Raw genomic sequence first — 26,511 nt, forward strand, 5'->3', positions numbered from 1 at the left:
AGAATCTCAAATCGAGTTACGCCAAATAATGTAGATGAAGCCAAACTGGGCAATTTTACGGCGTCATCTCACGAATAAACTTTTGCGGTGGGAACACGCATCGAGGATTTACAGTTATTGGGAGCAATTCAGTTTTTTGTTATTTAGCAGGCCAATTAATCCAAAGCTATTAAGACGTTATCATTAAGTAGCCGTGTATAGGGCTTTGGTCAATTTAAATACTTTTTATTACAATAGACTTAATTAATGACAGTGTGGGCAAGATCGATTTATAATGGAACAACTTTAAAACGGAAAACAGTTTGAGGACTGTGTGTGTGTGTGTGTGTGTGTGTGTGTGTGTGTGTGTGTGTGTGTGTGTGTGTGTGTGTGTGTGTGTGTGTGTGTGTGTGTGTGTGTGTGTGTGTGTGTGTGAGAGGGGGAGAGGGAGAGGGAGAGGGAGAGGGAGAGAGAGAGAGAGAGAGAGAGAGAGAGAGAGAGAGAGAGAGAGAGAGAGAGAGAGAGAGAGAGAGAGAGAGAGGGGGGGGGGGGGGGGGTTAAAGAAAAAGTGAGTATAGAGAGGGAGACACACAGAGGGAGAGAGATTGCATGTGCGTGCGTGTTCTTGTAGCGCGTCCATGTAGGAGCCAAGTGGGTGGTATAGTTTGGTATTGTGAAGTCTCTTTAAGGATATTTATATTGTGAACAGAGGATTTGAGGATTTCATTGAGTGAAACGGCGGTTTGTCATTTAACTAAGAGAGACTTGTACGGATTCTTTGGTGTGGTTGTACCTCACTCTACCTCTCCACTCTAATGACATAAATGGTGCTATTAAGTTGGCTGTAGGCCTGCGCCTGCACAGCGCTTACAGGCGGCCGCGCCGCGCGCAACCTCCTGGAACCCGCTCACACGTCTCTAGGCGGCAGCGAGGTAGCGTGCTCAATTAGCCTATAAATGGAAACAGTTTTCATTCAGTAGAATATATAACGAACTGCAGCCTATACATTCGCCTCCACCTCACTCTCGGTGCGCCTATTTGCTTCTCACTGCATATTTTAATTCGATACGCTCATCTCAGTTTGGCGAGTCAGGGGCAGGGTCCGAGGGGGGATTTCCCATCGCACTGTGCGGTTGTAATTATTAAAAATTAATTGGGTTCAAGACCCCTCTATTGCAAGTATAGCTAAATTATTGTCTCGTTTCTCCTTCAAGTCACTTTTAAATCACATTAAATAACACTAATATAGTAATGGATAGCCCATGTTAACATATGGGCTAATTAAGGATTTTACAAGGTGACAAAACAGCCTAATTCAAGTCATAAGGATAGTCTATGTTTCAATACAATATTAGTAATAACCATAATTAATATAATAATAATACAAAATATTATTATTGTCATTATTATTATTAATAATAATAATAATAATCATGATTATGAAAATAAATAATAACAATAAAATCGACGTTTATCAAAGTGACAAGGAGCCTGCGGCCATAAAAAATTACTATCGCCTGTGTGCGATTGCATAGTAATCAATCAATTTTTCAACAGGAATATTTATCATCCGCTGAACTTGAAACAAAGTGAGGATGGAAGACAACAATTCTGAGTTAGCCTGCCTATTAAATAAACTAACATCGATTTTTTTTAATTAAGACGACTTATTCCAGGTTTTTTCCAACCATCATAATTGTATTCAGCAGCAACAGCACAATAATGATAATAATAAATGAAATAATAATAAGAATTATTTTTATAATAAAAATATATGGTTGAAAACAGGCCTATAGGATTTATTCTTGACAGGCCTAGATTTACCACTTTCTTCTGGCTAAATTGAGGACTATATCCCAATGGACTGAAATAGGCTTTTTTTGCGGTCGAAAAAAGCCTATTGACCAGATGAAACGTTGATTATCGTTTCTATTCGAATCCGTATAATGACCCTTCCAAATTTCAGAAAATATACAGTCATATAATATAGGCCTATCCTATCTGATCTTTGTGGCAAAGTCATGCCGTGAAAAAATCTAGGTGAACAAATCATAATTAGTTAATTTGCGTAGAAAGGGAGCAGTTCCGTTATGCATTTTTGGTGAGATTTCTGAACTTCTGGTCTCAGAGACCAGCAGAAATCAAATAAGAAGAAGTCAAATAAAAAAGACAAGGAGATAGGTAACTTTGCTGCTTTCATATTTAACAAATAATCAAATAGAGGCACTTGGGTAAGAGAGGTAATCAGTATGATAGCCTATATAATAAGGTAGGCCTATAGGATTTCACATCCTGCAGGCCGTTTTTATTTTCTAAAATTCGTGAGTTGATGGATCAGGCCTAATAGACAAGAAAATAATACATTCATTCGATCCCGTGATTTTACATCAGACAATTCGCGTCTCATTAATCTGACCAATAATACCGCAGAAAGCTGCGGTATTGAACTAATTAAAACCTCGCCCTATTATGAGATTTGTAATATAAGGTTGCCACCTAGTGAACTTTTTAAGTACTGCTACTATTTCAAATCAGAACCATAGCTACAATTTCAAGATCCATTGACTAGAACCATTAGCCTATAAAGCCTACATATAATAGGCCTACATAATGCATTTAGCACAAGCTTCATAGATGCTCCAAAGCTACTTAATGGGGCTTCCTTTTTTTTTTCTACAACCAGTTATGCCCTGTTTATATACAGCTTCACCTGTAAATATTTATTAATTCATTCAAAATGTTAATTATTTTATATTATGCGGGGGGTGGGGGTTACTGATGGGTTATAAGTGAGAACACTGACATGGATCAATGTTCAATGCTCACTCACCAAACTCAAATTGCATGTAGAACATATTACCATTGGCATATGAAGTATTTTGGTGTTGGTGTTGGCTTCGACATAACTTGACGACTATACGACTTGCTGAAAGCCAGGCCCACCCACACCGAGAATATAAGTGTTTTTAATGATTCTTCCTGGATTCAGGATCAAGCCGGTGACATAACAATTAGCGTAAGACACATTCTGTTAGATTTAATGAGGCGGTTTGACGGAGTCTTCCAAAAGGTTTCATCTATCTCCATCCTATATCCTTGGTCAAAGAGATCCTGCACGAGCGGCACAAACACACATAAACCGACGCACACAGAGACACGGACACAGACACGGACACGGACGCGCACACACACACACACACACACACACACACACACACACACACACACACACACACACACACACACACACACACACACACACACACACACACACACACACACACTTGACTGAATACACAGAATCCTCCCCCATTGAGTCCGATTGATGTTCCTCATTGCTCCAGACCATTTAACCCAGAGATATGTGACAAGTCAATCAATAGCACACTACCATTATTTATCTTTGGTTTCCAGTAACCGCCTGGTGTCTTCGTCAGGTTTCCCGCTCGCTGGGCAATTAAGAAACAGACAATGAATGGGATGGCTTCACGTGAACGCCCCACAGGTATAAGAATACAACACAGTCTCAAGGCTGTCAATTCGATAGCTGAAGACAAATCTAATGTACTAGGCCTACCTCGGTGACTGCTTCTCTACTGCTATGACTGCAACAACATAAAAAATCTGGTATTCATGTATTTAGAATCGCTTAACTTCCCCATCGTTTTTGGACCCTGAAATGCCCAAGCTGACTCGCTGCCTGTTACCAAGCTGTGGTGGAAGAGGTAATTTATAATGTGAATAGAAACGTCAGTATACCTGCCTTGCTAAAATGTTTGCTTTACATTTCTTTATTTTTACCACCGCTCACATAGAGAATCTAACATATAAGAAGCACTACCATTTGAAGATGTTCTGGTAGGCCTACTCCTCCAGCAAGGGAGGGATTCCTCTTCCAAGGTTTATTCCATCTTTGGGGAGTTTTTCCTTGCCCTGAAAATGACTGTGTTGGGAGGTTGTGCAACATTTTATTCAATAAACAAACGTGATTGATGATAATCTCTGGTCGAATATTTTTTTAATTTGAATAAGAATTACAACATGCTTAATCAACCCCCACTTAGTTCCTGGAAGACAAATGGACAATAGAGAGATAGAGAGATAGAGAGATGGATGGATGGATGGATGGATGGATGGATGGATGGATGGATGGATGGATGGATGGATGGATGGATGGATAGATGGATAGATGGATGGATGGATGGATGGATGGATGGATGGATGGATAGATGGAGATAATTAGCCTACATTAGATGGATGAATAAAGCTCACGGTAAATCCTGATGGTGTCAGAAGGTTCTTCTCAGAGAGGACACGTAGAAAGAGGCTGAGAGAAACCTACACACCAGCGCGGACCCGCGGTGAGCACCGCCCGCGGTACCGCCTACAACCGAGGTGAACGGCGGCGCCCACCACGGCTAACTGAGCCATGCAGAACAGCACCATGCGGCCGGCAGGGACCAGGTGGTCCCACGTCCACACGCAGGGCCCCGCTCCCTGCAGCCCACCGCCCACCCCCTTCCTGGTGCTGTCCGGCACGGGGTTGTGAAGGAAGAAGACGGCCTTCACGTCCAGGAAGCTCTCTACCACTTCGCTTCCTGTAAGGCTGGTCACCTGACAGCGCCAGCTCATGTTAAGCCCCGCCCCCTCATCCTCCTCGGGTAGGGTCACAAACAGGGTGACGTTACAGCGGGCGGCCTGGGACTCAAACCTGTGGCAAACAGAGGTATAGTGGAAACGCATGTCGGAAGGTGTTTGGAGACGACGCAAGATCAAAGTTACAGGTTTTTTATTTCAACCTGCACTATGTTACTTTTCTACTGCAGCTATCAACTTCGATAAAAAAATATCTGAACAAGAAAGATCCTCAACGGGTCAATCCATCCAGGGCATATTCCTCTACAAATAATTTTATCCTGGTCCACTTTGGTCAAAGCAGGTGACCGGATATCCTTATCAGCCAATCAGAGATTATACATGCAGTAGGGTTTGTTGACCTAAAGAGGGAGGCCTCTTTCTGCATCGCAAATCAATCTACCAGTGGGGTTGGTGTCGGGTTCTCCTTTAACATGTGTGGCTTCCTTGAGAGGCGCAGACCTTCAGCGGGGAGAGAGGGGGGGTCTTACCTGGGGTGGTCTGGCAGGGTGGAGCCATGGTGGCCCAGCCCCCAGCTCAAGAGGAAGGAGCTGTTTTTGTTGTGAGAGAGACAGTTCCAGGGGTCGTGGTAGGTGTGAAGCAAGCAGTTCAGGGCCAGCCTCCCGCCAGGCTTCAGCTGGCTCAGTGGGCTGGTGGTGGACACGGTGAGCAGGGAGAGGTATACGTTCACAACAGCCTTGCGTTCACGGCCGTCAGGATAGCAAAAGTACATCCCCGCGTCTCCGGGCTGAAGGCGGCTGAGGCGGAGCGAGCAGTTGGAGCCGACCGAGGTGCGATTGGACTGCTGCGTGTCCTGCTGGACCTCCCCGTCTTTCACCTGCAGATGATGCTGCTTGCAGTTGCTCTCACAGAACATCCAGGAGCATTGTGGGAGAGGGTTGCTGTGGCCGCAGGGTAGGGTGACGTTGCCATCGACGTTGCCGTACACTCGGGTCTCGGGTTGGCTCACGCCCATCACACCTGCGCAGGTAGACACACGAAAACGATTTTTGTGTAAAAACGGAGAAGTCTTGTACGATCGGACTGACCGTACGGTCCGTACGGATCCGGGCTTATACCGAATTCTGCGACCCACCAAAAAGTATGAACCCAGGGGGGCGCTGTGGGGCATTTTCTGCAACATGCACGAGTTTGAGGCGTAGTGTGCATTATAACAAAAACTTAAATAAAACTTAAGAGCTCCCCCCACCCCCTCACCTTTATTAAATGTGCTTAATGCATTGATTTGATTAGCATTTTACAGACCCATACAATAGACAGGGCGTTTTGTAGGCCTACGGACAATCACCGTTGATTCTTTCCCCATAAAGAGCTACAGTCAATGTTTAATTAGGTTGTTTACCTTTGAGCATTTCCTATAATACACTAGGCCTACTCTGTAAAATGCTGTATAATTAACCTTTGTATCAAGAAAAGAAAGACCCACCAGTGGGGGGGAATCTTATATTTTATTTATGTTTTGGATATAAGGCACACCGTTTTTACGCCTGTCTGCGGTGCCTACAAACGCACTTTTTTGAAACCAGGTCCGTTGAAGAAGAGAATCGCCCCCCCCCCCCCCCCCCCCCCCGCGTTTTCGTGTTAGGATTCGCGTTTCATTGGTTTTCATCCCCTTTGTGAATTGAATTACAAACTGTACATTCAAAAGTATTTTATGCTCAAACTACCAGGTTTAAAAACTGCTTTCTCCGTTTGTATACAGCCCGCAGGCTTGATGCGCATGCTCCGCCTCAACGTCTTCTTTTTTTGATGGCGAACCAGCGCTTCATGTTATGCAACTTTTATATGCAAAATTAATTTATTTATATTCAAAAAGCCCTTGAATATCTGCTACAGCGTTCAAGTTCCATCCTTGGATTTATTTAGCTTTGAGGCATTAAAGGACAGAACACGCCATGTTTTGAAAATATATATAGCCTATATATTTTTACACTTTAAATAATACCTAAATCATATTTTACACTGTAAATAATGTAGACTCCATATTTCGTCCTTTCCCACAGAATCTCCCCCCTCTACTGGCATGGTTAATTTCTCGCAAAGGCAAAATTCTGCATGTAAAAAGCAGCAGATTTACCACTCAAAAAATAAGTAGCCTATTTGTATATCTTGCACAAATGTACAAAAAATATGGTTAATTAAAATGCTCTTATTTAGGCATGAAAGAGTCCCTGTGTGGATTAGGGACCTAGAGGAAATTGTATAAAAACCGAATAAAAAATATATTATTAAAGTTTCACGGGCAGATAACTACCTCAGTTGAGGGAATAAACTATGAATACATATCCTAGTGACCCTATAGAATTGAAAATGTTAGTACCTGTTAGAATGTGATGAAGCAGGAGTATTGCTAAGAGATATGCATGCATCCTTTGTTCTCTCTTCTGTCTGTTTGTCTGGCTAGTCGATGTTTGTTGCTCATAGCGGTAGAGTCTTTTGTGACCTGGTCCGGATGGTTAAGTGTGTGGTCGGGGACGTCTCATTTCCTGTCAAGAGATTTGCAACTTTCCTCGACGACGGGTTTCAAACCTTTCATCCACCACAAAAAATCGATAGCACTTCGGCCACATTCTGCATTTTTGTCAGTGTCCAAATATTATTTGTGCTTTTAGTTTTCGAGGAGGTTGTAGGCATGTTGTGGGGAAGCCTTTCTCATGTCTTCTGTTATTTAAAAAAATGCTGACTGCACTGCTTGAGGTGAAAGGGTTAAATGTGACAACGCATAGATTAAACTAAAGATGTTTGTCAGCGAAAGAGGCCCCGGGGAGGGGCAATGTTACAGAGGAAACATTTAGCGGTGGAAATATGATTTCGATTTCTGATTCTGTAGCTACCCCGCTGAGGTTGCACCACAATAAGACCAGGCTTCTAAACAGAAAGACCTTCACAACTCACCCAAAATGGGTGCACCCCTCTCGTAACCTCAACACAGTAACCCATCAGAAAATAGGTGTACTTTAGTGGCTTGAAAGTTGTTTCAAGACATTCCTGCGATTCAATACAAAACAAACCCTTTTATTGGTTATATTGAATTAAATGGTAAACTCATGTTTAACATGAGGACGACGATCATGACAATAAAGACGGGGATAAGGGTGATTATGTTTTGTTCATTGGGATGGTACTGGCTTGTTCCCACCAGTGATGATGAGGACGCTGATGGAGATGTTTGGTCCGCACAGTGCTGACTGAGTTGCCGTGGTGATGATGATGAGGATGATGTTGATGGTGTTCTTTGTCTCACGGTGCTGATGGTGAGCGATGATGGTGGTGGAGACGACGGCGTTTTGTTCAGAAACCAGGGCTGGTTCCCCGGTCTCGAGCAGCGCTCCGCGTCCTACCACCAGGTGAAGGTGACCTTGAAGAAGCAGTCGTAGCTCCGGAACAGGGAGGCCCGGACGGCCGGCTCGGGCTGGATGGCCACGCGGTAGCCGCGGCTCTCCACGTCCATCCGGATACAGTCCAGCAGGTCGGCGACGGACGGGGTCGCCTTCCACGGCCCGAACGTCACCACGGACTCCCGCCCCGCCTCCAGGCTGCCCATGGCGTTGTCGAGGAGACCCAGGTCCTCCTCCGTCCGCAGGACACAGATGAGGATGCCCGAGTGGCGGCTGGCCACCGCCTCGGCCCGCGCGATGTGGATCAGAACCTGGAGGGCGTCGGGAGAGCGTCAGTCCGGGTTAGGACCCCATCGCAGCACAACGTTAGACTGGGTTTAGACCCCATCGCAGCACAACGTCCATATGGGTTTGGACCCCATCGCAACAACGTTAGACTGGGTTTAGACCCCATCAAAACACACCGTCAGTCTGGGTTTATACCCCATCGCAACAACGTCAGACTGGGTTGGAACTCATCGCAACACAACGTTTGACTGGGTTTAGACCTCATCTAAACACAATGTCAGCCTGGGTTTAGACCTCATCTAAACACAATGTCAGCCTGGGTTTAGACCTCATCTAAACACAATGTCAGCCTGGGTTTAGACCTCATCGAAACAGAATGTCAGCCTGGGTTTAGACCTCATCGAAACACAATGTCAGCCTGGGTTTAGACCTCATCGAAACAGAATGTCAGCCTGGGTTTAGACCTCATCTAAACACAATGTCAGCCTGGGTTTAGACCTCATCGAAACAGAATGTCAGCCTGGGTTTAGACACCATTAAAAAAAGTCAGCCTTGGTTTATCCTTTATGATGTATAACTGCATTTTATGCTTTAAAGTCAGTATTTTAACAAGCAGCCTACTACTATATTATTGTGTATAAGAACATGATTGCATATACAAGCAGTATTTTATCGTATATCACGTCTATAATTGTTAATGACCATGTATAAACAGTATGCAGTATGAGTATAACTGTACATTAGTGTGTATACAATATACATTATTGGGCATAACTCCCACCTCGATGTTCTCGAGGTAGTGAGGGACTCTGGAGAGGAACTGCTGTCGCCCCACTGTCTCCCCGAAGTTCTGCGGTGCCTCCGACAGCAGCTTCACCAGAGGCTTGATGTCATAGTGGAGGGCTTCTCTGAGAACCTGCACACACGTACCAAAACCACCACAACACACAAACCTTTGTTGAAAAATGCGCTAGTGTTGTGCTGTAACGCATTCCTAGACCATATGTAGGATAGATGCTAAAACGCCTTAAAATCCAACAGAAAATGTGTGTTTTAAGGACACAATGCATTCTTATTGTCCTAGTTTGTGGGCTTCACTTCACCACATAGTTCTACCAAGTGCCTGCATGTGGGTGCTGGTACTCCTTCCTGTGAAACTCCCCTCACCCCACTGCACTCATGCTACAAACCTCCTTTATGTTCTCTGTGGGTACACGGTCCATCCGCAGGTAGTCGAGCACGGCTCCGAAGTGCGTGCCGTCCCGGTCGATGAAATAGCGCCCCCCGTCGTCCGTACGGAGCCTGAGCTCCGCCAGCCGAGAGTCGGGATGCCTCGTCAGCGTGCTCAGGAAGGTAGAAAACAGGTGCCCACCAACGTTGAGATGCACCACGGGGGACTAGGAGCAGAGGAAGTTATTAAAAACAGATTTACAGACTAATGGATTATTATGCCTATCATTTGGAAACGTTGAATCAACTCGACCTATTCTATTTTCAAATATATTTAGGGATGCGCAAAAGGACTACATCAAAACCGATCAAATACTTTCAACTATATATCATATATATATATATATATGATACAGTGTTTCCCCTACCATTGTTCAGGCCTGGCGGGCCGCCAGGCCAACGAGCGCCCCCGCCAGGCCAACAACCGGTCAAAAAAATGAAAATAAATGAAAAAGAGAAAAAAAAAAAAAAAATTATTATTATTATTATTAGCCATAATATCATAACCATCCAAGCTCACCACCAGCTATCTCAATATGTATTGGTGCTTTATGCTCCTGTACATGAAATTAGATTACAAATCACACCATCAGCTCTTACCACCGGGCCTAAAAAAAATTCTAGGGGAAACACTGTGATATATTTATATCATATATATATATTTATATCATATATATATATATATATATATATATATATATATATATATATATATATATGTGTGTGTGTGTGTGTGTTGAGGCTTGTCTTTCCCTAATTTGCTGCTATCCCAAATTGAATAAAAATAGAGAAAAAAGAAAAAAAAAGACAAATGTTTCTTAAATAAACAGGTCATTTCAAACGGCACTAAAACCTTTTGTTTAAGGGACACCTTTACAACATGGGATCATATGGTGCTAAATATTTTAAACCCATTAGTAAAGAAAGAAAACTAGATCTATCTGGTAAACAATGGACAGATGTTGCATGAGGCCAACAGTACTCCAGGAAGGGCGTCCTGGACCTACTGGTTTGTTTAAATAGATAAGCGCAGGATCGCTGATCACAAGTTGGCCATCAGCAAGCCAGCAATCTCGAAATAAGTTCTTAAAGCATTGCATTGCTTTATAGGAGTACTTTTCACATTGCAATGAGTTGGTTTTGGGGGTTGAGGACTAGCCTACCACATGTGCACGCAGCGCAGTGAATGCGTCCGGTCATAGCACGAATATATGACTAATGTTTAGGTACAATCAATCAACCACGTACTCGCATTTAGATTTCAGGGAGGAAAACTTGATAGGCCTACCAAATTCTGCTTCGACCATTTCCTCATCGCTGAATGTGTGAAACAGAACAGCTGAGACCGGCTCAAAATGTAGTGACCAGACTTTGCACGCATTTAAATAAATCCCCACGTTCATGCAAAATACGGACAGACTTCCCATGCAGTACACAATACAGCTATCGTTACAGATCCCGTCTGCGAAGGGACGATATTGGATAAAACCGCGGTCCCGCGCAATAGCAACCCGTCAGGAATTACAAAAGTTCGCTGCGATTTATCACCAACAACGAAAGAGGACATATGAACAAACTTCTACCATCAAGTAGTTACCGTCATGGCACGAGCTGCCGGTTTCCCATGCGATTTTAGGTCGGGCAAACTCATTTTCCTCTCTCCGCACCTATCCGCCCAGCAACAATATGGTTGATGTCAGGTCCCATGTAGCCAACAGTACAGGTGAGTTCCGGAGGCGTGTCTAATTAGTTAATGACGCTTCACCGTCACTGAAGTTGCCTCAGTCGTTAAGCCTAAACTTCGGATGTCGTGTTATACCATTATTGGGATGCTAACCTTATGATGGTCACAAGTGAAGCCGCATTTTTTTTTTACTTTACAAGGGCTATAATTTTTAGAGAGGCGCATCTGCGGGACAATTCAAATTTATGAAGTTGATATTGTTGCAACCCTCTGTCAACACTTCTACAAAAGGCCAATGAAGACATGCAGTTCATACAACAGACAAGGCAGGATTGTTGTATTTCCAGATTTTATTGTTTTTTTGTACACAAAAATCTCAGGGTCTTGATTCCATCGGGAGAAGGGAGAACCTGCCAGAGAGAACGAGAATAGATTAGTGATCCACTGCATCAAGAACCATTTAAAACAGACTGTCCCCTCACGCCTTACAAAAATATCCAGATTTGACTATCAACCCTTCTCAGACAAATGCCTCATATGTCTTCAAACTAGAAAGACTGCCCGCTCTGAGGAACCGGACCAGAACCACAAAACGTGGCCCTGGGTGGTCAGTCCCAGAGCAGACAGCCCAATTCCGACTCGTCATCGTATCATCACTGAAGGGTAACTAAACGCCAGGTTAAGACTTCGAGCATACTGCTCCGTCAACGGTCATGAGCCAAACGAAACAACAGCTCACACAAGGACAACGGTTTAACGTCATTACTATGTGACATTACTTGGACCACTAGTCATGTTTTCCTGACACCAACTCTTTATCCAAGATTACCTTTTTGAGATTACCAAAGCATGACCTTATTCAACTAGATCCATCGGCACAATAGATGTTATCGAAAGCATCTTGCAGTAAATACAGATGAATGTTACCAGGTAAGAGGCTAGGGCTGGGCGATTAATCTTATTTTGGTCAAACGATCACAAAATTAACAGTTTTTTGATTTATTATTTTTTTCTTTTTTAATGTTTTATAGAAAGGGCAGAACAGCTGGATACATGTCGGTTCATCATTTTAGATCTGAACATGTTCTTTTTGACCATTTACTGCATTTCTTTAAGGCCAAATTTCAAAGTCCCAAAAATAATCGTTTGAACAATCGTGATTTCAATATTGACCAGAATAATCGTAATTATGACTCTTCCCCATAATGGAGCAGCCCTACTCCATCCCTCCTCCGCCCTTCCATGTGGTGGAGCGGACCGAGCCTTACCCTTCTATGCGGTGGGTGGAGGAGGTCCTCCCTGGGGCATGACGGGGGCATCAGGCTTGGCTCCCTTCTGCTCCGAGGTGGGGGTGGTGGGTAGGGGCTCGTCCTTGGGCTCGACGATGCTCACGTGATCGGGGAGGGGCTTCTTGGGCCCGATCTTACCGGTAGGGTCCCAGGGCAGCATGATCTTGACCTTGATGCCCAGCACACCTGAAGACAAATACAGGTCCATGTTACTCAGCGAGTTGATCAACGCCGGTAAGACACACCAGCTGGTCACCAGGGACACTGATGACCAATCACTGGTACCCCACTGTAAGAGTAACGCGGAAAATAAAGAAAAAGATCGCAGCAGCCAGACTTGAGGCGTTTGCCCCGTTAGCACGAGGCCGGTTGACATGTTCTTTAAATCCTTTTGTTTTCGTTTCCCCCCATGGTGAGCCCATTTTGCACAAAAAGCACTTCAGAAATTATGTTAAAATCACTGTCCGTCGCATTACGAGGAAGGTGTTCACCTTGTTAACACCCCGATTAATAGCGTTAGCCGAATCCGACCGCAGGTAACCCGCCTCGCAGCAATACATGGCAAACTTCTTAAAGCCACTCATTGAGTTCACACATTTAACTAACTATTAGCCTCTATAAACCTTCTCAGACAAATGCCTCATATGTCTTCAATCGAGAAAGACCGCCCGCTCTGAGGAACCGAACCAGAACCACAAAACGTGGCCCTGGGCGGTCAGTCCCAGAGCTGGACGGCCTCGTTTCCGACTCGTCATCGTATCATCACTGAAGGGTAATCAATAGGAGCCATTGCACGCTAGACTACAGCTCAATAGTACTAAGTGGGGATTTTTGACTACACGGAGATTGAAGTCACACAAGCCCAGCGGTCAGTGTCCCACACCACTTTGATTTACCCAGCATTGGTACAGAGCAAATACCCTCGGAAATCCATGCATTACGGCAAGAACATTTATTTGTTTCTAAAAAATATGTCTGCCTGATTGAATTGTTCTGTCTGTCTTTTTGTGTCCACAAAAAAGATCCATGTAAACATTAATATAACGCCTGATCTATACATTTAGACCAGACGCGTTAAAGGAAGTGTTTGAGTGTAGGGGAGAGAGTACATTGACGGAGGGAGAGGGTGTATTATTGAGTCCCGAGTGTCTCACCCTGTCTGAGCAGGACGTGGCGGACGGCGGTGTCAACGTAGTAGTTGACGGGGTCTCCGCTGTGGATCATCAGACCGTCCACGAACTTCATGGACTTGGCCCTCTGACCCCTCAGCTTGCCGGACACCACCACCTCGCAGCCCTTAGCGCCGCTCTCCATGATGAAGCGCAGCACACCGTAGCACGCCCTGGAGGGGAAGAGACCGATGTTAGTAATGACTCGCTTCTGGTCTAACAAGCATGGGCAGGGTGGAGATTCTTCTGATTAAAGGCAAGATGTATAAATAAACATTATCCCCATCTACATGAGTTTTTGAAGTTATTTCCAAGTTTATACATTTGTTTCACTCTGAAAGCACCTCATCATGAAACTGTTTAGCGGTTTCCAACAGCAGGACACACATTTAGCTCTCTTTTCTACAACCCTTCTCAGACAAATGCCTCATATGTCTTCAAACTAGAAAGACTGCCCGCTCTGAGGAACCGGACCAGAACCACAAAACGTGGCCCTGGGCCGGTCAGTCCCAGAGCCGACAGCCCAATTCCGACTCGTCATCGTATCATCACTGAAGGGTAATCAATAAGTGCCATCAAATTATAGATGACGGCTACAAGGTATGCACTGGTGATCTTTGGTAAGACATCGTCAACTCACTACACCACAGTCAGTCAGCCAACTACACAGCTCTCCTGTGCCTAGTACGTTAACGTAGCCATGGCTTTCAGAAATTAGCAGAGCTTGATCATACAGTTTGTTTACAAAGTAAGAAAGGATCAGACGTTTCCATACCTACGCACGGCCAGACCTCCCAGCAGCTTGTAGCGCAGAGACTCTGCCTGGGCGATGGCGCACAGACCACGGGTTGCCACCTTCTCAGCGTAGAGCTAGAGGAGCAGAGGAAATGTTGATTAATACAAGTTAAGGTCAACTCCTGGTCAAGAAGACAAGAAACCCACCTTAAAAAAAATATTCATCAGAGACGAATAGGCTACATTAAACCCCAATTTATTTGGGATACCATGCAGGCATTTAGAGAAACCCTTCTCAGACAAATGCCTCATATGTCTTCAATCGAGAAAGACCGCCCGCTCTGAGGAACCGGACCAGAACCACAAAACGTGGCCCTGGACCGGTCGGTCCCAGAGCTGGACGGCCTCGTTTCCGACTCGTCATCGTATCATCACTGAAGGGAGACCAGGCTGTTCAAACTTACAGGACAGCTTAATAAATACACCCGCCCTATTGAGCAAGGGAACGTCACTACTAAGATAATGCATGTAGGTTCAATTACATATTCCATTGTGCATAGAAAACTAAACCAAATCGGCAGTAGCCAGATCGTTCACAGCCTAGTTCAATGCCATATGCAACACACTGTTGTCTCTTACCTCCACACTGCCCTCTGGGAAGCCGAACCTCTTCTGGACGACAGCGGTCAGCTCTCTGATGCGACGGCCCTTCTCCCCGAGCACATTCTGGGTCCTGTGAACAAGAGTGAAGTGGTTTACTAAAACATGCGAGTCCCTTTGGATAAAAAGTGTGCTGTTCACTAGTCCCGGTTCCAGGGCATGCATGCATTGTCGTGTTCAAAAGCGTTTCAGTCTTTAAGGTAGCCAGATACATATCTCAAGTCTAGGATGATGTGGTCGCTGTTTCAGCAGGGCTCACGACTTGCATTTTCATTTAGAGGCACATCCTGTCACAAACCATCCATCTGTATAGGTTCAAGATAAGAGACTCCCTCACTTTAAATGAATTGTCAAAGGTTTGACACCCTGTAGCAGCCCTATTTACTATACACCTGCAGCATTTGCATGAAAGCATCCTTGAAGATATCTCGATGACCCTAATGGTGGACTAACCACTGTACCTACCACTACCATCTCCTTTATGACAAACATTCCCTTGAACAAGTGTTTCCTGGACAACCCTTCTCAGACAAATGCCTCATATGTCTTCAATCGAATAGACCGCCTGCTCTGAGGAACCGAACCAGAACCACAAAACGTGGCCCAGGGCCGGTCGGTCCCAGAGCTGGACGGCCCCGTTCCGACTCGTCATCGTATCATCACTGAAGGGAGACCAGGCTGTCCTGACTAACACGATATGGACTGTTTCATTAGAATCTCTATATTCTACTTCCTTCATGTATAAATAAAACCTTTCAACAGAAGAGATTATTTACCCCTACCAGCACTTTTAACAACTTGTACATCCAGTGTCCACCCATTAAGAGATGCAAAACACAAAACACTATCTCTGTAGTCACATTCCGTTGCATACTGAAAGACCAAGTAACTCTTCGCTCTCCAGTGAGCACTCGCTACATACTTCTAGCTCTTTTCACTGCCTAACCACCAACAACAGCTAATGACGAACGTCAGTGTACCGTCTAGGGTGCAAGGCTCACCTTGTGGCCAGGATGATGATCTCTGTGCGGGTTGGGGTGACGCGCACCTCCACACCGGAGTAGCCATCCTCGGCGAGCTCGCGGGTCAGGAACTCGTTCAGCTCGGCCTTGAAGATCCCGTCGGAGACGAACTACAAACAAACGTGGAAACCGGCGTTAAACATAGTTTAGAGACATTTGTAAACATCACTGACAATACCTGAAGTCTACTGCAAAGGTTTGCCTATTTGCACTCAACACAGCATATTTCCACGTCTACTCGCTGTTGATAATGAGTGAAATTGTGGCTATAAATGAGAAATGTGGCGAACCTAACGTGTTAGCTGCGGCGCTATCGGCAGCAAGAGCCCAGATTGCGAGGTGAGGATCTGTGCTAATCCTAACAGATGCGGGGATAAATCTTCCAAAATCATATCCAAACTGACACACGACACCTCTGTGTACAATAAACTGGAACTATTTTATAGAGATCGGTGTTTTAAATGGATATATTTAGTATAAACAGTTGCTAACCTTCCTCTTCTTGGAGATTTGCACCGCCATCTTTCAATAGGCCATAGACAGGAAAGGACTTGGGGAGGAGGCGGAAATGAATTTATAACAAAAGGTTGGACTTCCGTTTAGCGCGAGTTCGAGCTGAATGTTGGCATTTGTAGATTTTTTTTGGTTGTATCATTTCTTATTTAATTACATTAATAACAACTCTGCGGGATATGTTGACGATTGAACAGTTTATAAAAATACTTTCTCATTGAAATTGTACATAAAGTAGGCTATATAGTATATTATATGGTGACTACATTATTGTAGCCTTGGAATTAGACGAATTGTACTCATGTTTTATTTGCTCTGGCAGATGTCCGGCAGGTTGGTCTGGCGAGGTCATTCTAACATTATCCAGGAATTATTATCAGATTATAAATATTAGTATAAGTATATCATTAAACCTGCAGTTCATTTGTTTAACCAGTTAGCGGCGACAGTCTGGTTACTTTGACGTAGAAGAAGAACTTGAAATCTAGGTGAGTCCATCCATGGTTGTTCTCTAAAAACATCCCATTCCTACAATTCTATAGTATTATATGTTTATATATATTAAGACATTTATCAGTGCCTCCACCCGGAACGCGGTATATCCTTACTGGTCGAGGACTTCATCTCAGAGGAAGAGTTCATACAGGGCAATGTTGTCATCCTTTGTAAGGACAGCATTCAGAAAAAGTAAGTAATATATAATATATATAACGTTACAGTATCTATTGGAGAACAAGATGTAATACATCATTTATATATACGCGTGATACATGTGTGTCATTCGATGATTGTGTGTTTGGAGAGCTGCGTTATCCAACTTGTAGGTGAAAGGTCAATATGAAGTTACTTTCGATGACTTGGTGCATTTGGACAGTCTTAAACTATATACTATGATTGTATTTGAAGATATTAATTGTTTTTCAGAACAACTTACAATGCATATAGATACAGTTCATTAGGTAGCAAATAGGGGTCAAACAGAACAGAGAGTACATGTGTAGATTTATTCATGAATGTTAATTAATTACTTAATTGGAAAATAATAGACATAATGCTACCTATTCAGCCTTTCAACAAAGTCAAGGAAAAAAATGGCTGTTGTGTCCTTTGCCAAACAAAGAGGATGCCTATATATCACTTCTTAAATGAGAAATCTAAATAGCAGAATAGAGATTAGTCTGGCCGAGGAACACATCACTCAGAACTACAGCAAACCAAAGCTATAATGGAGGTCATTCTTATCCAGATACAATTATTTAAACCACTGGGCCAAGGAAATGGACCTTGTCCCACTAAAACACACCCACAGCCTCTAAATCAATATAGACATGTCCAGTCATTACACACACACACACACACACACACACACACACACACACACACACACACACACACACACACACACACACACACACACACACACACACACACACCAGGTGTTAAGCAGTACTTCTCTTGCTCCCAGGAGCGTGTCTGTTGGGGCAGAACGCAGTGAGAGCCATGTCTTCCAGCGGAGGTCCCTTCACCTCCCTGGTGGTCAGCCGCCCCACCGAGGCCATCACACACGTCGAGCTCAACCGCCCAGAGAAACGCAACGCCATGAACCGGGCTTTCTGGAGGTAGGGGGCGCTCAGGAGTCATAATGTTGAGTTAGCATTTAGCTACTTTTCTAGATTGTTTTTAGTTGCATGTCGCAGGTAGGAGTTAGGGGGAATTCTGCCCGAGGATGTCTAAAGGCAGGCTGTGGACATTATATAACCGATTACCTATTATCTGGGATTTAAATACCCTAAACGCTACACTATGTATGTTGCCCTTTATATGGAAATCTTAGTTTGAGATCCTCATGTGTTTTTGATATTGTTGGTCTGTGTTTGTCTCTCACCCTGTGATCGGTCCACAGTTTTAACTCTGCGATTGTTAGATAAGATGTAGGCCTACTTGATTAATCTCGGATGGATAACGAGGTGTGTCAAAGCATTAAGTACAGAACAGTTATAAGAATTAAAGAGATACAAATATTGCATCAGAGTAAAACATTTGAAATGGTTGAGGTAGTAGACATTAACAGTTGACATTATTAGGTTTAGTTCTGTTTATGTTTTTAGGAACAGAGCACACAAATCAACATTTCTGTAAATGTAAATTGGCTAGCTAATCTTCATCAGAAGGTCTCTGGGCAGGTTATCTAAAAAGCACTTTTAAAACAGACAATGCAGAAAACCATTTAGCACATGCAGGAAACATACGATGGATAAATAAATGCAGTATGCTACTTTCTTTTCTTTTTTTTTTTCTAAGTGAGATGGTGGATTGCTTCAACCAGATCGCAGATGACCCGGAGTGCAGAGTAGTCGTGGTGTCGGGGGCAGGCAAGATCTTCACCGCAGGTAAACAACAAGACCAATGCGGCTTCTGCATATATACCTAGGCAAAGGGGGTAGACAATTGTTGCCTTATGAAAGCGGTCCCTAGCATTTTGTTGACTGACCGTTACAGGTCATAATATTTACCTTAGTTTTGTTTATTTCAACTGCTTAATAAATGTCTATATATTTAGTAGTTGGTTAAGCATAATGTAAGCCATCCGCCACTTATTTACAGAGGGAGTTGTTATTGGTTCAGGGAATGTATCTTGGCCATCACAGGTGCTTTTAAATGCAACACTTAAATGGTGGAGAAACATAGCAAGAGGGGAAGCTTTTAGGTTGTTGAGTTAAAATACCGTGTTATTTTCTCCTCTCTCTAATCTCTCTCTCTAACATGTTAAATCTTGCCTCTTGCCTCTACATCTCCTTTAATATATAGCTTTCCTCTTTCCTGTAATTCGGTTGCTGGGAAAGACTGGTTTCCCATCTGGGAGGAATAAAAAGGTTATAATAAAATAAAATGTTCCTCTCTCCAGGTATCGATCTGATGGACATGGCCAGCGACGTGTTGCAGCCAGAGGGCGACGACACGGCGAGGCAGTCGTGGAACATGAGAAAGATCATCACCAAGTACCAAGAAACCTTCTCAGTCATCGAGAAGGTAAACACACGCACGCTTTCACTGTGTTGTCGTATGTGTGTTTGTCTTGTCTGTATGAATACTAAATACGTAACTTTTAAATTTTTACATGAGGAGAAACATTATCCAGACGTTTGATTAAGTAATCAAACATAGTAATGGTGGTTATGTTCCTTCCTGAAGTGTCCAAAGCCGGTGTTGGTGGCCGTGCACGGAGCCTGCGTGGGAGGAGGTAATCAATTGCACTTCTACTCATGCAAAACTGAAATCAAAGTTTCTCCTGTAAAAGTCAAAAGTGTAGCATTATAACATATCGATAGCCAATTCAAACTAAAGGCTATTATTCTGCTGTGTGTCAGGAGTGGACCTGATCACGGCCTGCGACATACGCCTGTGTACCCAGGACGCCTGGTTTCAGATTAAAGTAAGATCCATACCCTCCCCTACCTGAAACACATAGAATACTATGAGTGAATCCTATAAAAGAGCAAATTCTTTCCACAAGGAAGTAGACATCGGTCTGGCAGCAGATGTAGGAACCCTGCAGAGACTGCCTAAAGTCATTGGCAGCCGAAGGTAAAAACCATGAGCTCCTCCTCCCACCATCACCTCCGCTCTTCTGGCCTCTCTATGTTAAGGTGTACAGACATGTCCCATTAGTAATTATGGGGTACATCCGTGCAGGCCTTCTCGCTCGTTTGATTCTCAGCCTCACGCGTACGTTGCTTGGGATAAAACTGGTCAAGGATCGAATGCAATTTTTCCTTTCTCTAGTCTGGTCAACGAGCTGGCACTGACGGCGAGGAAGCTCTACGCCGATGAGGCCAAGAGCTGTGGCCTCGTCAGGTTAGTGTTGGTGTAACCCTTCGTATTGGCCTTCATGTGTCACATCAATAGATTTTTAAATCCCAGCTTGTAATGTCTTTTGACCTAAAATGATGTCATCTTTAGCTGACACACTAAACACAACGGATTGATTGAAAAACTTTATTGAACAATTAAGTGTTCAAAAGGATTAAAAATACACAATAAAGCCTAAAGGGTTGTTTCCATTGTGGTCCTTTATGGCGGGCCTCACTTTTAAACAGTGATCCATGAATGCTTAATGCAACAGTATGATGAGAGCCTAGTGTTTGCCATTCCCGCGCCTCTAGTCGGGTGTTTATGGATAAGGAGGTGATGATGGCGGCCGCCATGGAGATGGCCGGGGAGATCGCGTGCCGCAGCCCTGTGGCGACCCAGGGAACCAAGATCAACCTCATCTACTCCCGGGACCACAGCGTGGCCGAGGGGTTGGACTACATGGTGAGGGGCCGAAAGACAGCACTGTTCATGTCTGAAGACTTCCAGGAAGAAATCTCAGCTAGAATTTATATCTAGGAGACTGTACATAGACAGGTTGTGGAGGAGCCGGTAGGGGTGAGCGATAAATAGAACCACTATGAAGCACAGAACATAAATATTATGCTCATCACATGACCAGGATGGGGGTGGTTCAAGTAATGACACTTTCTCTTCCCTCCCCCAGGCAACGTGGAACATGAGCATGCTCCAGACACAGGATGTGATGAAATCTGCCCAGGCGGCCATGGAGAAGAAGAGTCTGAAGACTGTTCCCTTCTCCAAACTCTGAACCACGACCAACCTGAACTCATAGGGAAGGGACTGAACCTGGCATGCTCTTGGGAGGTTTCAAAAAGAACAATGTATGAACGGAAACATGTCAGCAAGGAGTACACTTAACATCCTGCCCCATCTTCACTACCATGCGTGCAATGTAGGCAGCAATGATTTACCGTAAGTCACTTCCCCCCCCCCCCCCCAATCAGAACTTAAAGTTTGATGGTTTTCAGAAAACCTGGGTATTTTGTTTGTTGATCAGTAAATTGTTAACATTTAAATTATACGTTGGATGTTACCACGTCTCATCTTCAGTGTGATTCAGTTGTGGCAACGAAAGGCAGACCATGTGACTTCCCATCTTGGAATTTCGGGAGGACCATGGCAAATGTTGACCAACTCAATCCAAATAATGAAAGCTCTTGTACCAAGTGTCTTTAACCTGCCTCCTTAACTTGTAAATAAAACAATGATTGACGTTGATACTGCTTTGTCTATATATTCCTGAACAGAAGCATGTATATCCACAGAGGTCTCTATTAGCTTATTAAAATGACACTTCAAAAGTAAAAGTCAACAGGTAGGAAGTTACTTAAATATGCTTTATTACTCCTTAAATATGCTTTATTACTCCTTAAATATGCTTTATTACTCCTTCAATTATAAGTTAACAAATGTACAAAATGTAAAAATTAAATAGAAAAATCATCATTGTGCAGTCTGCTTGGCTCGAAGTTTCTGTAAAGTTTTCTGTAAAGAGGAAAAGTAGTTTCAAAATTAAATTACAGTCAGGATTAAAGGTCAAAACATGACATGTTAAGCCATGAAATAATTCAGTCGTGTCACAAAAGAAAGGGCTCCGTAATGTACCTGGTGGAACTCTTTGGCCTTGAGGCGGTTCTGGGCATAGCTCTCTTGCTTGCTCTTCACCTCCCTCTGCTGCTTCACCTCCTCCAGCCGGCCATACAACCTGCATCCCCCAGACACCACCCGCTTAGAATATACAGACCATCAACCGACGCCAATCTCTTAGAATATACTGACCACAGATGGACCAACCTACACCATGATGACACAAACCTCTTACAATTTACTGACCAAAGCTTCAGACAGTCAACCTGACACCAACCTCTGAGAATATACTGACCAACAGCCCAACACTAACTTTGTTTAGGTCGTCAATCTTTACAAACATTAGACACATTGGCTTCGATAATACCAGGTGCAATAGGCGTGGTCAAAACCTACGTCACTCGCTTGAGCCATTTTTTGCACAGCCGGTTGAGAATGGAACACTTTTTGAAACTGCGTTTTTAGCTGGACAAAAGTAGCAAACAAAAAATAAATAAATCATATTTTAGAAAGATATTGACACTTTAACAACTCCGGCAACTAGTCAAAATGATGACTGATGATCAACACGTTGCGAGACCCAAAAATGAAAACATTCAACTGAAAAGTGTTTCGGGGTTTACTTTCCCTTTAACGGGAGAGGGAATGTATCGTAAAGCACGTGCTCTCTCCAGACGTGGCATACCTCCGCGTTCTCAGGTGCATCTCCAAGCCCTCCAGCTTCTTCTGGGATGGCGTGCACGTCCTCACCTCTTCACAACCCTTCATCCCAGCATTGCTCACTGAGGAAGAGGAGGAGGCAGAGGTTCCCAGCCAAGGTCAGGATGGGGGGGTAGTGGTGATTTAAATATATTGTATGTCCATGTATGTAATTTGATTTATTTACACAATTTCTACAGGGATCAATAAATCACGTTGAAGTGTCTTGCTTGCCAACAGGCACACTTGTAGGAAGCAGAAGAGTACCTGGGGATGGATGTTTGGGTTTCCCATCAGGCCGTGAAGCAGGGACAACAGCCGTCCAGACTGGAACCACCATGGTCTTGATCTGGGGTTCTTTGGTCTTTGAGCTGACCAGTTGACCCAGGGCCTGGCCTTTAGACCTCGGGTGGTCTTCAGGCCGTGCCTGTCCCAGATGAGGCCCGGTGGGGCTGTGGATCAGCTTGGTCTTGGCCCGATTCTGGACGGACTGGGTCTTGGCCTGGGTGAGTTTGGGTGGCTTGCCTTGGGTCTGGCTGGGTTGTGGTGGCGTGCCTTGGGTCTGGCTGGGTTGTGGTGGCGTGCCTTTGGCGTTGCTGGGCTGGGTCTTGGCCAGGACTCGTTTGGCCCTGATCTCCTCCACCCTGAGGGCAGACCTCTGGATCAGGGCCAGGCGTTTCCTCTGGAAGGCCTCTTGGAGACCCCCAGCAGGACCCGCCTGGGGCTCCAGAACCACGCCTGGCTGGGACGGGGGACTCTCTTGTGTAGCGGGTGGGTCTTCCTCCTCAGGTAGGAGTGTTGAATCAACCTCCTGATGGAAGAAAATGGAAAAACATGAGAACCTTGAGGACACGAAGCAGTAATATCTAAACACAGTTCATCAGAGGATGAGCGATTGATCAGTGGGCTGCTTACCTGGTCCTCAGTGGTCGTGGTGTCCGGGCCCAGCGTGCTTTCGTCACTCAGGCTCACCAGCGTGATCTCAGACTGCTCCAGGATCCCCTTCTCCCAAGCCGTCCCCTGATTTCAGGAGAGAAACAACCCCACTGTCAATGACGTCAAAGTCCCACGTTTAAAAATAATATACATTTACGACCCTGGGGTGAAAGTCCAGTACAAATAAAAACAACCACATACTATTATTGTATCCCAAATAGGAGTGTCACTCTTCAGGTTAGACCCCGGCTGATTGGTCGGTTCTTGGCTGGTCGAGTCCCGGGCTGGAACCAATAGCTTGCATCCATCAGTCTCGTCCCCCACCATCGGCTCCTCCCCCTCCTCAGGGGACTCGAGGAGGACGGACGGTGGCTGTGAGGAGGCGAGCTGGCAGAAGGAGTCCAGACAGGAAGAGATGGGCCCCTCCTCCCCCTCCTCCTCCTCCTGGGCTCTAGGGTGTTCTGGGGAGGGGTCGACCACGGAGCCCTGGTCCTCCTCTTCCGACCGCTGTGGGGCGAGCGGCCGACCTGCAGGTGAAAGGTGAAGCCATGTCTTTCAGACGTCACTCGTCTTTGAGGCACCACTTTGAGACATCACTGATTGCGTGGCGATTAAGGGACTAAGCACATTGTAATCTGGGGAAATGTTGCCATTTAACATGACAACGATGCAGAACAAACTTAGCTAAACCAAATTTGGGTTTGAATGGACATTAATATTAACTGCAACATCTCTTGTTTTTAGATCGATTAGTGTTTAGAAGCAGCGAGTATTGTGGGAAACAAAATAATTGGTCGTTTGCTACTTTAACAGCCTTCAGAATTGATGACAGTCACGACTTGAGCTCTGGCCACACCTGTAGACTCTGCCTCCTCCCGTCCTGTGGACTGGTGGCTCCCGTCCGGGGAGCTGGGCACTTCCTGTTGTGGCAGGTGAAAGGTCATGGAGGGTTCGAGGGACTCGTTGAGGGTCACCTGGGCCAGGAGGGGAAGGAAGGAGTCCTGATCGGCAAACCCTGAGGGAGGATGGACCAGATGCAGCGGGAGCTCACCACACAGGACCACATCCAGCAGCAGGGACCGAAGGCTAGTAACGAATGCTCTCGTTTCTTATTTCTTCAATATCGTCATTGTCGGGACCGACCTTCAGAGCATTCTGGGTCCTGCTGCAGGGCGGCGCTGGGGTCCTGCAGGGGTGGTGGCCGGCGTCGTGTGTCCGGGACCTCCGGCTCAGGGACTGCGCTGAGGTCAGGGTCCACGGCCGCCTGGGGAGACCCGCCGGTGCCGTCGCTGGGTCCTCTGTTCAGCCGGGTCTGGTCCGTTCTGGAGCTGCCGTAACCTGGGGGTACCGGCACAGCGGTTGGTACGGGTCGGACCGGACGTGTAGAACGAAGGGACGCCGCTCGCTTGCTTAAAACAAAGTCCACTTCACAGAACCATGCACTTGACATAAGCCACCCTTTATCCGTCTCCAATTGTTTCAAGTAAAGTACTAGTAGTACTACTGAAAAACATACATGTAAAATTGTAGCTGGAGGAAGACAAAGAACAGTCAATGCTCCATTATCAACTCCTTAGGTAAGTGACAGTAATCTGTTAAAAGAGGAACAACAAGAGCCTTCCTGTACCCGAGCTTCCAGCTGCCTGCGCACCCGACTCGTCCAGCCGGCCAATCAAAGGCCTCATCCCGCCCTCCTCGCGTCCGTCATCCAGCCACAGCGACGACTGATCGAACTCCAGCCGTCTAACCAGCTGGCCGTCGCTGGACTGAGGGGCGCTGGGCTGGTGAGGAGGACAGAGGGGGGCAGAGGGCTGGGAGGCAGGTGGAGGAGGAGGAGCCACCAGGACCGACTCAACAGAGCCCAGGCTGCTGCTGCTGCTGCTGCTGCCCTCGCCTTCAGACCAGAGGAGAAGACGTGTTCTCACCGTCAGACCACAGGTTAAAACATGTCCTACAAAGCAGGCAGTCATGGCTGCCGCTCGGTTATAATCCATTGAGGCCCCAGTTCGAGAGGTGGCAGCACCAAGGTTTGGTTAACCACTATGTCGAATGGACGAGCGGTTACTTTACAAATGGGAATCGATTACCATTTGGAGCTGTTGTGTTGTTACTTGTACTTAATTACTAAAGTAATATTTCAACTAGTAGGCCAGGTTATCTAAAAATATAATAATTATGTAATTGAAACACAGCAAACATGAAGTACAGCCTTCTATACAAACATAAGAAGGTATTTCACAGGGTAAACATGTGTAGTACGTTTGAGCACGTGTCGGACAGTGTAAAGCAAGACCCTTCTTCCTGTACCTGAGCTTCCGGCTGCCTGCACGGCCGAGTCGTATAACTGGCCAATCAGGGGCTTCATCCCGCCCTCCTCCGGTCGATCATCCAGCCACAGAGACGTCTCCTCCAATCCCGGCTGGCCAATCAGCTGGCTGGCGTAGCGGCCCGGACCACTGCTGGGCCAATCGGAGCTGGGCTGGTGAGGAGGAGGTCGGTGGAGGGGGGATTCTGGGGCAGGTGGGTCTCCTAGGACCTGGACTGGGTCTGATCCTGTAGGACCCACGCTGCCGCCGAGACCACCTGTGAAGACCAGGAGGTGAAAAGATTATAACCCTGAAGCCAGGGGCTGAAGCTCAGCTCCTCGACGCCTGATCAAGTCACGTCAGCATACAACTCCCTGACAAGCCCCTGAAGCAGCCACCAATGGGAGTACTCAGAAGAGATCTGAGCCCTTATGGGTTGAGGTTAAACTCGCCAACAGCTACTTTAGAGAAGGGTTTAATGATTCAAAAGTATTACTATTGTAACTTCGAGGCAGAATAAGGATGC

At 45.3% G+C, this 26,511-nt stretch overlaps 5 protein-coding genes and 5 non-coding genes across 25 annotated transcripts in view; 1 reads left to right on the forward strand and 9 right to left on the reverse strand.

Moving 5' to 3' along the window:
* Nucleotides 1–3,968: 3,968 nt before the first annotated feature.
* On the reverse strand, nt 3,969–7,503 carry LOC115560705 (uncharacterized). The gene is made up of 3 exons (XM_030380224.1): nt 6,956–7,503; nt 5,106–5,595; nt 3,969–4,690 (listed from the first exon to the last, which is right to left on the reverse strand). The coding sequence occupies exons 1-3, from the start codon at nt 7,002–7,004 to the stop codon at nt 4,318–4,320; spliced, it is 912 nt and encodes a 303-aa protein (XP_030236084.1). The 5' UTR covers nt 7,005–7,503; the 3' UTR covers nt 3,969–4,317.
* Nucleotides 7,504–7,634: 131 nt separating this feature from the next.
* Nucleotides 7,635–11,292, reverse strand: kctd14 (potassium channel tetramerization domain containing 14). 2 transcript variants are annotated; one of them, XM_030380247.1, is made up of 4 exons: nt 11,089–11,292; nt 9,452–9,658; nt 9,043–9,177; nt 7,635–8,284 (listed from the first exon to the last, which is right to left on the reverse strand). In XM_030380247.1, the coding sequence occupies exons 1-4, from the start codon at nt 11,140–11,142 to the stop codon at nt 7,973–7,975; spliced, it is 708 nt and encodes a 235-aa protein (XP_030236107.1). In that variant the 5' UTR covers nt 11,143–11,292; the 3' UTR covers nt 7,635–7,972. The 2 variants fall into 2 exon arrangements, with proteins under 2 accessions (XP_030236107.1, XP_030236108.1); XM_030380248.1 differs by lacking the exon at nt 11,089–11,292 and adding an exon at nt 9,860–9,905.
* A 214-nt stretch (nt 11,293–11,506) lies between these two features.
* On the reverse strand, nt 11,507–16,654 carry rps3 (ribosomal protein S3). Its single transcript, XM_030380246.1, has 7 exons — nt 16,543–16,654; nt 16,030–16,160; nt 15,008–15,101; nt 14,409–14,503; nt 13,619–13,806; nt 12,444–12,650; nt 11,507–11,585 (listed from the first exon to the last, which is right to left on the reverse strand). Exons 1-6 carry the CDS (start codon nt 16,570–16,572, stop codon nt 12,448–12,450), a joined length of 741 nt encoding a protein of 246 aa, XP_030236106.1. The 5' UTR covers nt 16,573–16,654; the 3' UTR covers nt 11,507–11,585; nt 12,444–12,447.
* On the reverse strand, nt 11,691–11,837 carry LOC115528999 (small nucleolar RNA SNORD15). The gene has a single exon (XR_003973426.1). It is a non-coding gene; the product is annotated as a small nucleolar RNA SNORD15 (small nucleolar RNA).
* Nucleotides 13,087–13,235, reverse strand: LOC115529003 (small nucleolar RNA SNORD15). The gene has a single exon (XR_003973430.1). It is a non-coding gene; the product is annotated as a small nucleolar RNA SNORD15 (small nucleolar RNA).
* LOC115529000 (small nucleolar RNA SNORD15) lies at nt 14,043–14,190 on the reverse strand. Its single transcript, XR_003973427.1, has one exon. It is a non-coding gene; the product is annotated as a small nucleolar RNA SNORD15 (small nucleolar RNA).
* Nucleotides 14,659–14,808, reverse strand: LOC115529004 (small nucleolar RNA SNORD15). Its single transcript, XR_003973431.1, has one exon. It is a non-coding gene; the product is annotated as a small nucleolar RNA SNORD15 (small nucleolar RNA).
* LOC115529001 (small nucleolar RNA SNORD15) lies at nt 15,549–15,696 on the reverse strand. Its single transcript, XR_003973428.1, has one exon. It is a non-coding gene; the product is annotated as a small nucleolar RNA SNORD15 (small nucleolar RNA).
* Nucleotides 16,655–17,007: 353 nt separating the features above from the next.
* Nucleotides 17,008–21,675, forward strand: ech1 (enoyl CoA hydratase 1, peroxisomal). Of its 2 annotated transcripts, XM_030380201.1 has the most exons (11): nt 17,008–17,051; nt 17,141–17,250; nt 18,029–18,182; nt 18,865–18,953; nt 19,469–19,593; nt 19,756–19,804; nt 19,932–19,996; nt 20,078–20,148; nt 20,347–20,418; nt 20,727–20,877; nt 21,101–21,612. In XM_030380201.1, exons 2-11 carry the CDS (start codon nt 17,214–17,216, stop codon nt 21,203–21,205), a joined length of 918 nt encoding a protein of 305 aa, XP_030236061.1. In that variant the 5' UTR covers nt 17,008–17,051; nt 17,141–17,213; the 3' UTR covers nt 21,206–21,612. The 2 variants fall into 2 exon arrangements, with proteins under 2 accessions (XP_030236061.1, XP_030236060.1); XM_030380200.1 differs by having other exon boundaries at nt 17,011–17,250; nt 21,101–21,675.
* Nucleotides 21,676–21,780: 105 nt separating this feature from the next.
* The window catches only part of cep295 (centrosomal protein 295), a 28,746-nt gene continuing 24,015 nt past the window's right edge, over nt 21,781–26,511 (reverse strand). For all 14 annotated transcript variants that reach the window (XM_030380054.1, XM_030380056.1, XM_030380066.1 and 11 more), the window contains 10 exons: nt 25,987–26,262; nt 25,307–25,573; nt 24,823–25,017; nt 24,536–24,694; nt 23,881–24,206; nt 23,659–23,763; nt 23,011–23,554; nt 22,730–22,826; nt 22,063–22,162; nt 21,781–21,942 (listed from right to left, as the gene is read on the reverse strand). In XM_030380054.1, the coding sequence (XP_030235914.1) occupies nt 21,901–21,942; nt 22,063–22,162; nt 22,730–22,826; nt 23,011–23,554; nt 23,659–23,763; nt 23,881–24,206; nt 24,536–24,694; nt 24,823–25,017; nt 25,307–25,573; nt 25,987–26,262 (2,111 nt within the window). In that variant the 3' untranslated portion in view covers nt 21,781–21,900. The remainder of the gene's footprint in view (nt 21,943–22,062; nt 22,163–22,729; nt 22,827–23,010; nt 23,555–23,658; nt 23,764–23,880; nt 24,207–24,535; nt 24,695–24,822; nt 25,018–25,306; nt 25,574–25,986; nt 26,263–26,511) is intronic.

Source organism: Gadus morhua, chromosome 16 (assembly GCF_902167405.1).
Source record: "Gadus morhua chromosome 16, gadMor3.0, whole genome shotgun sequence".
Taxonomy (NCBI): Eukaryota; Metazoa; Chordata; class Actinopteri; order Gadiformes; family Gadidae; genus Gadus; species Gadus morhua.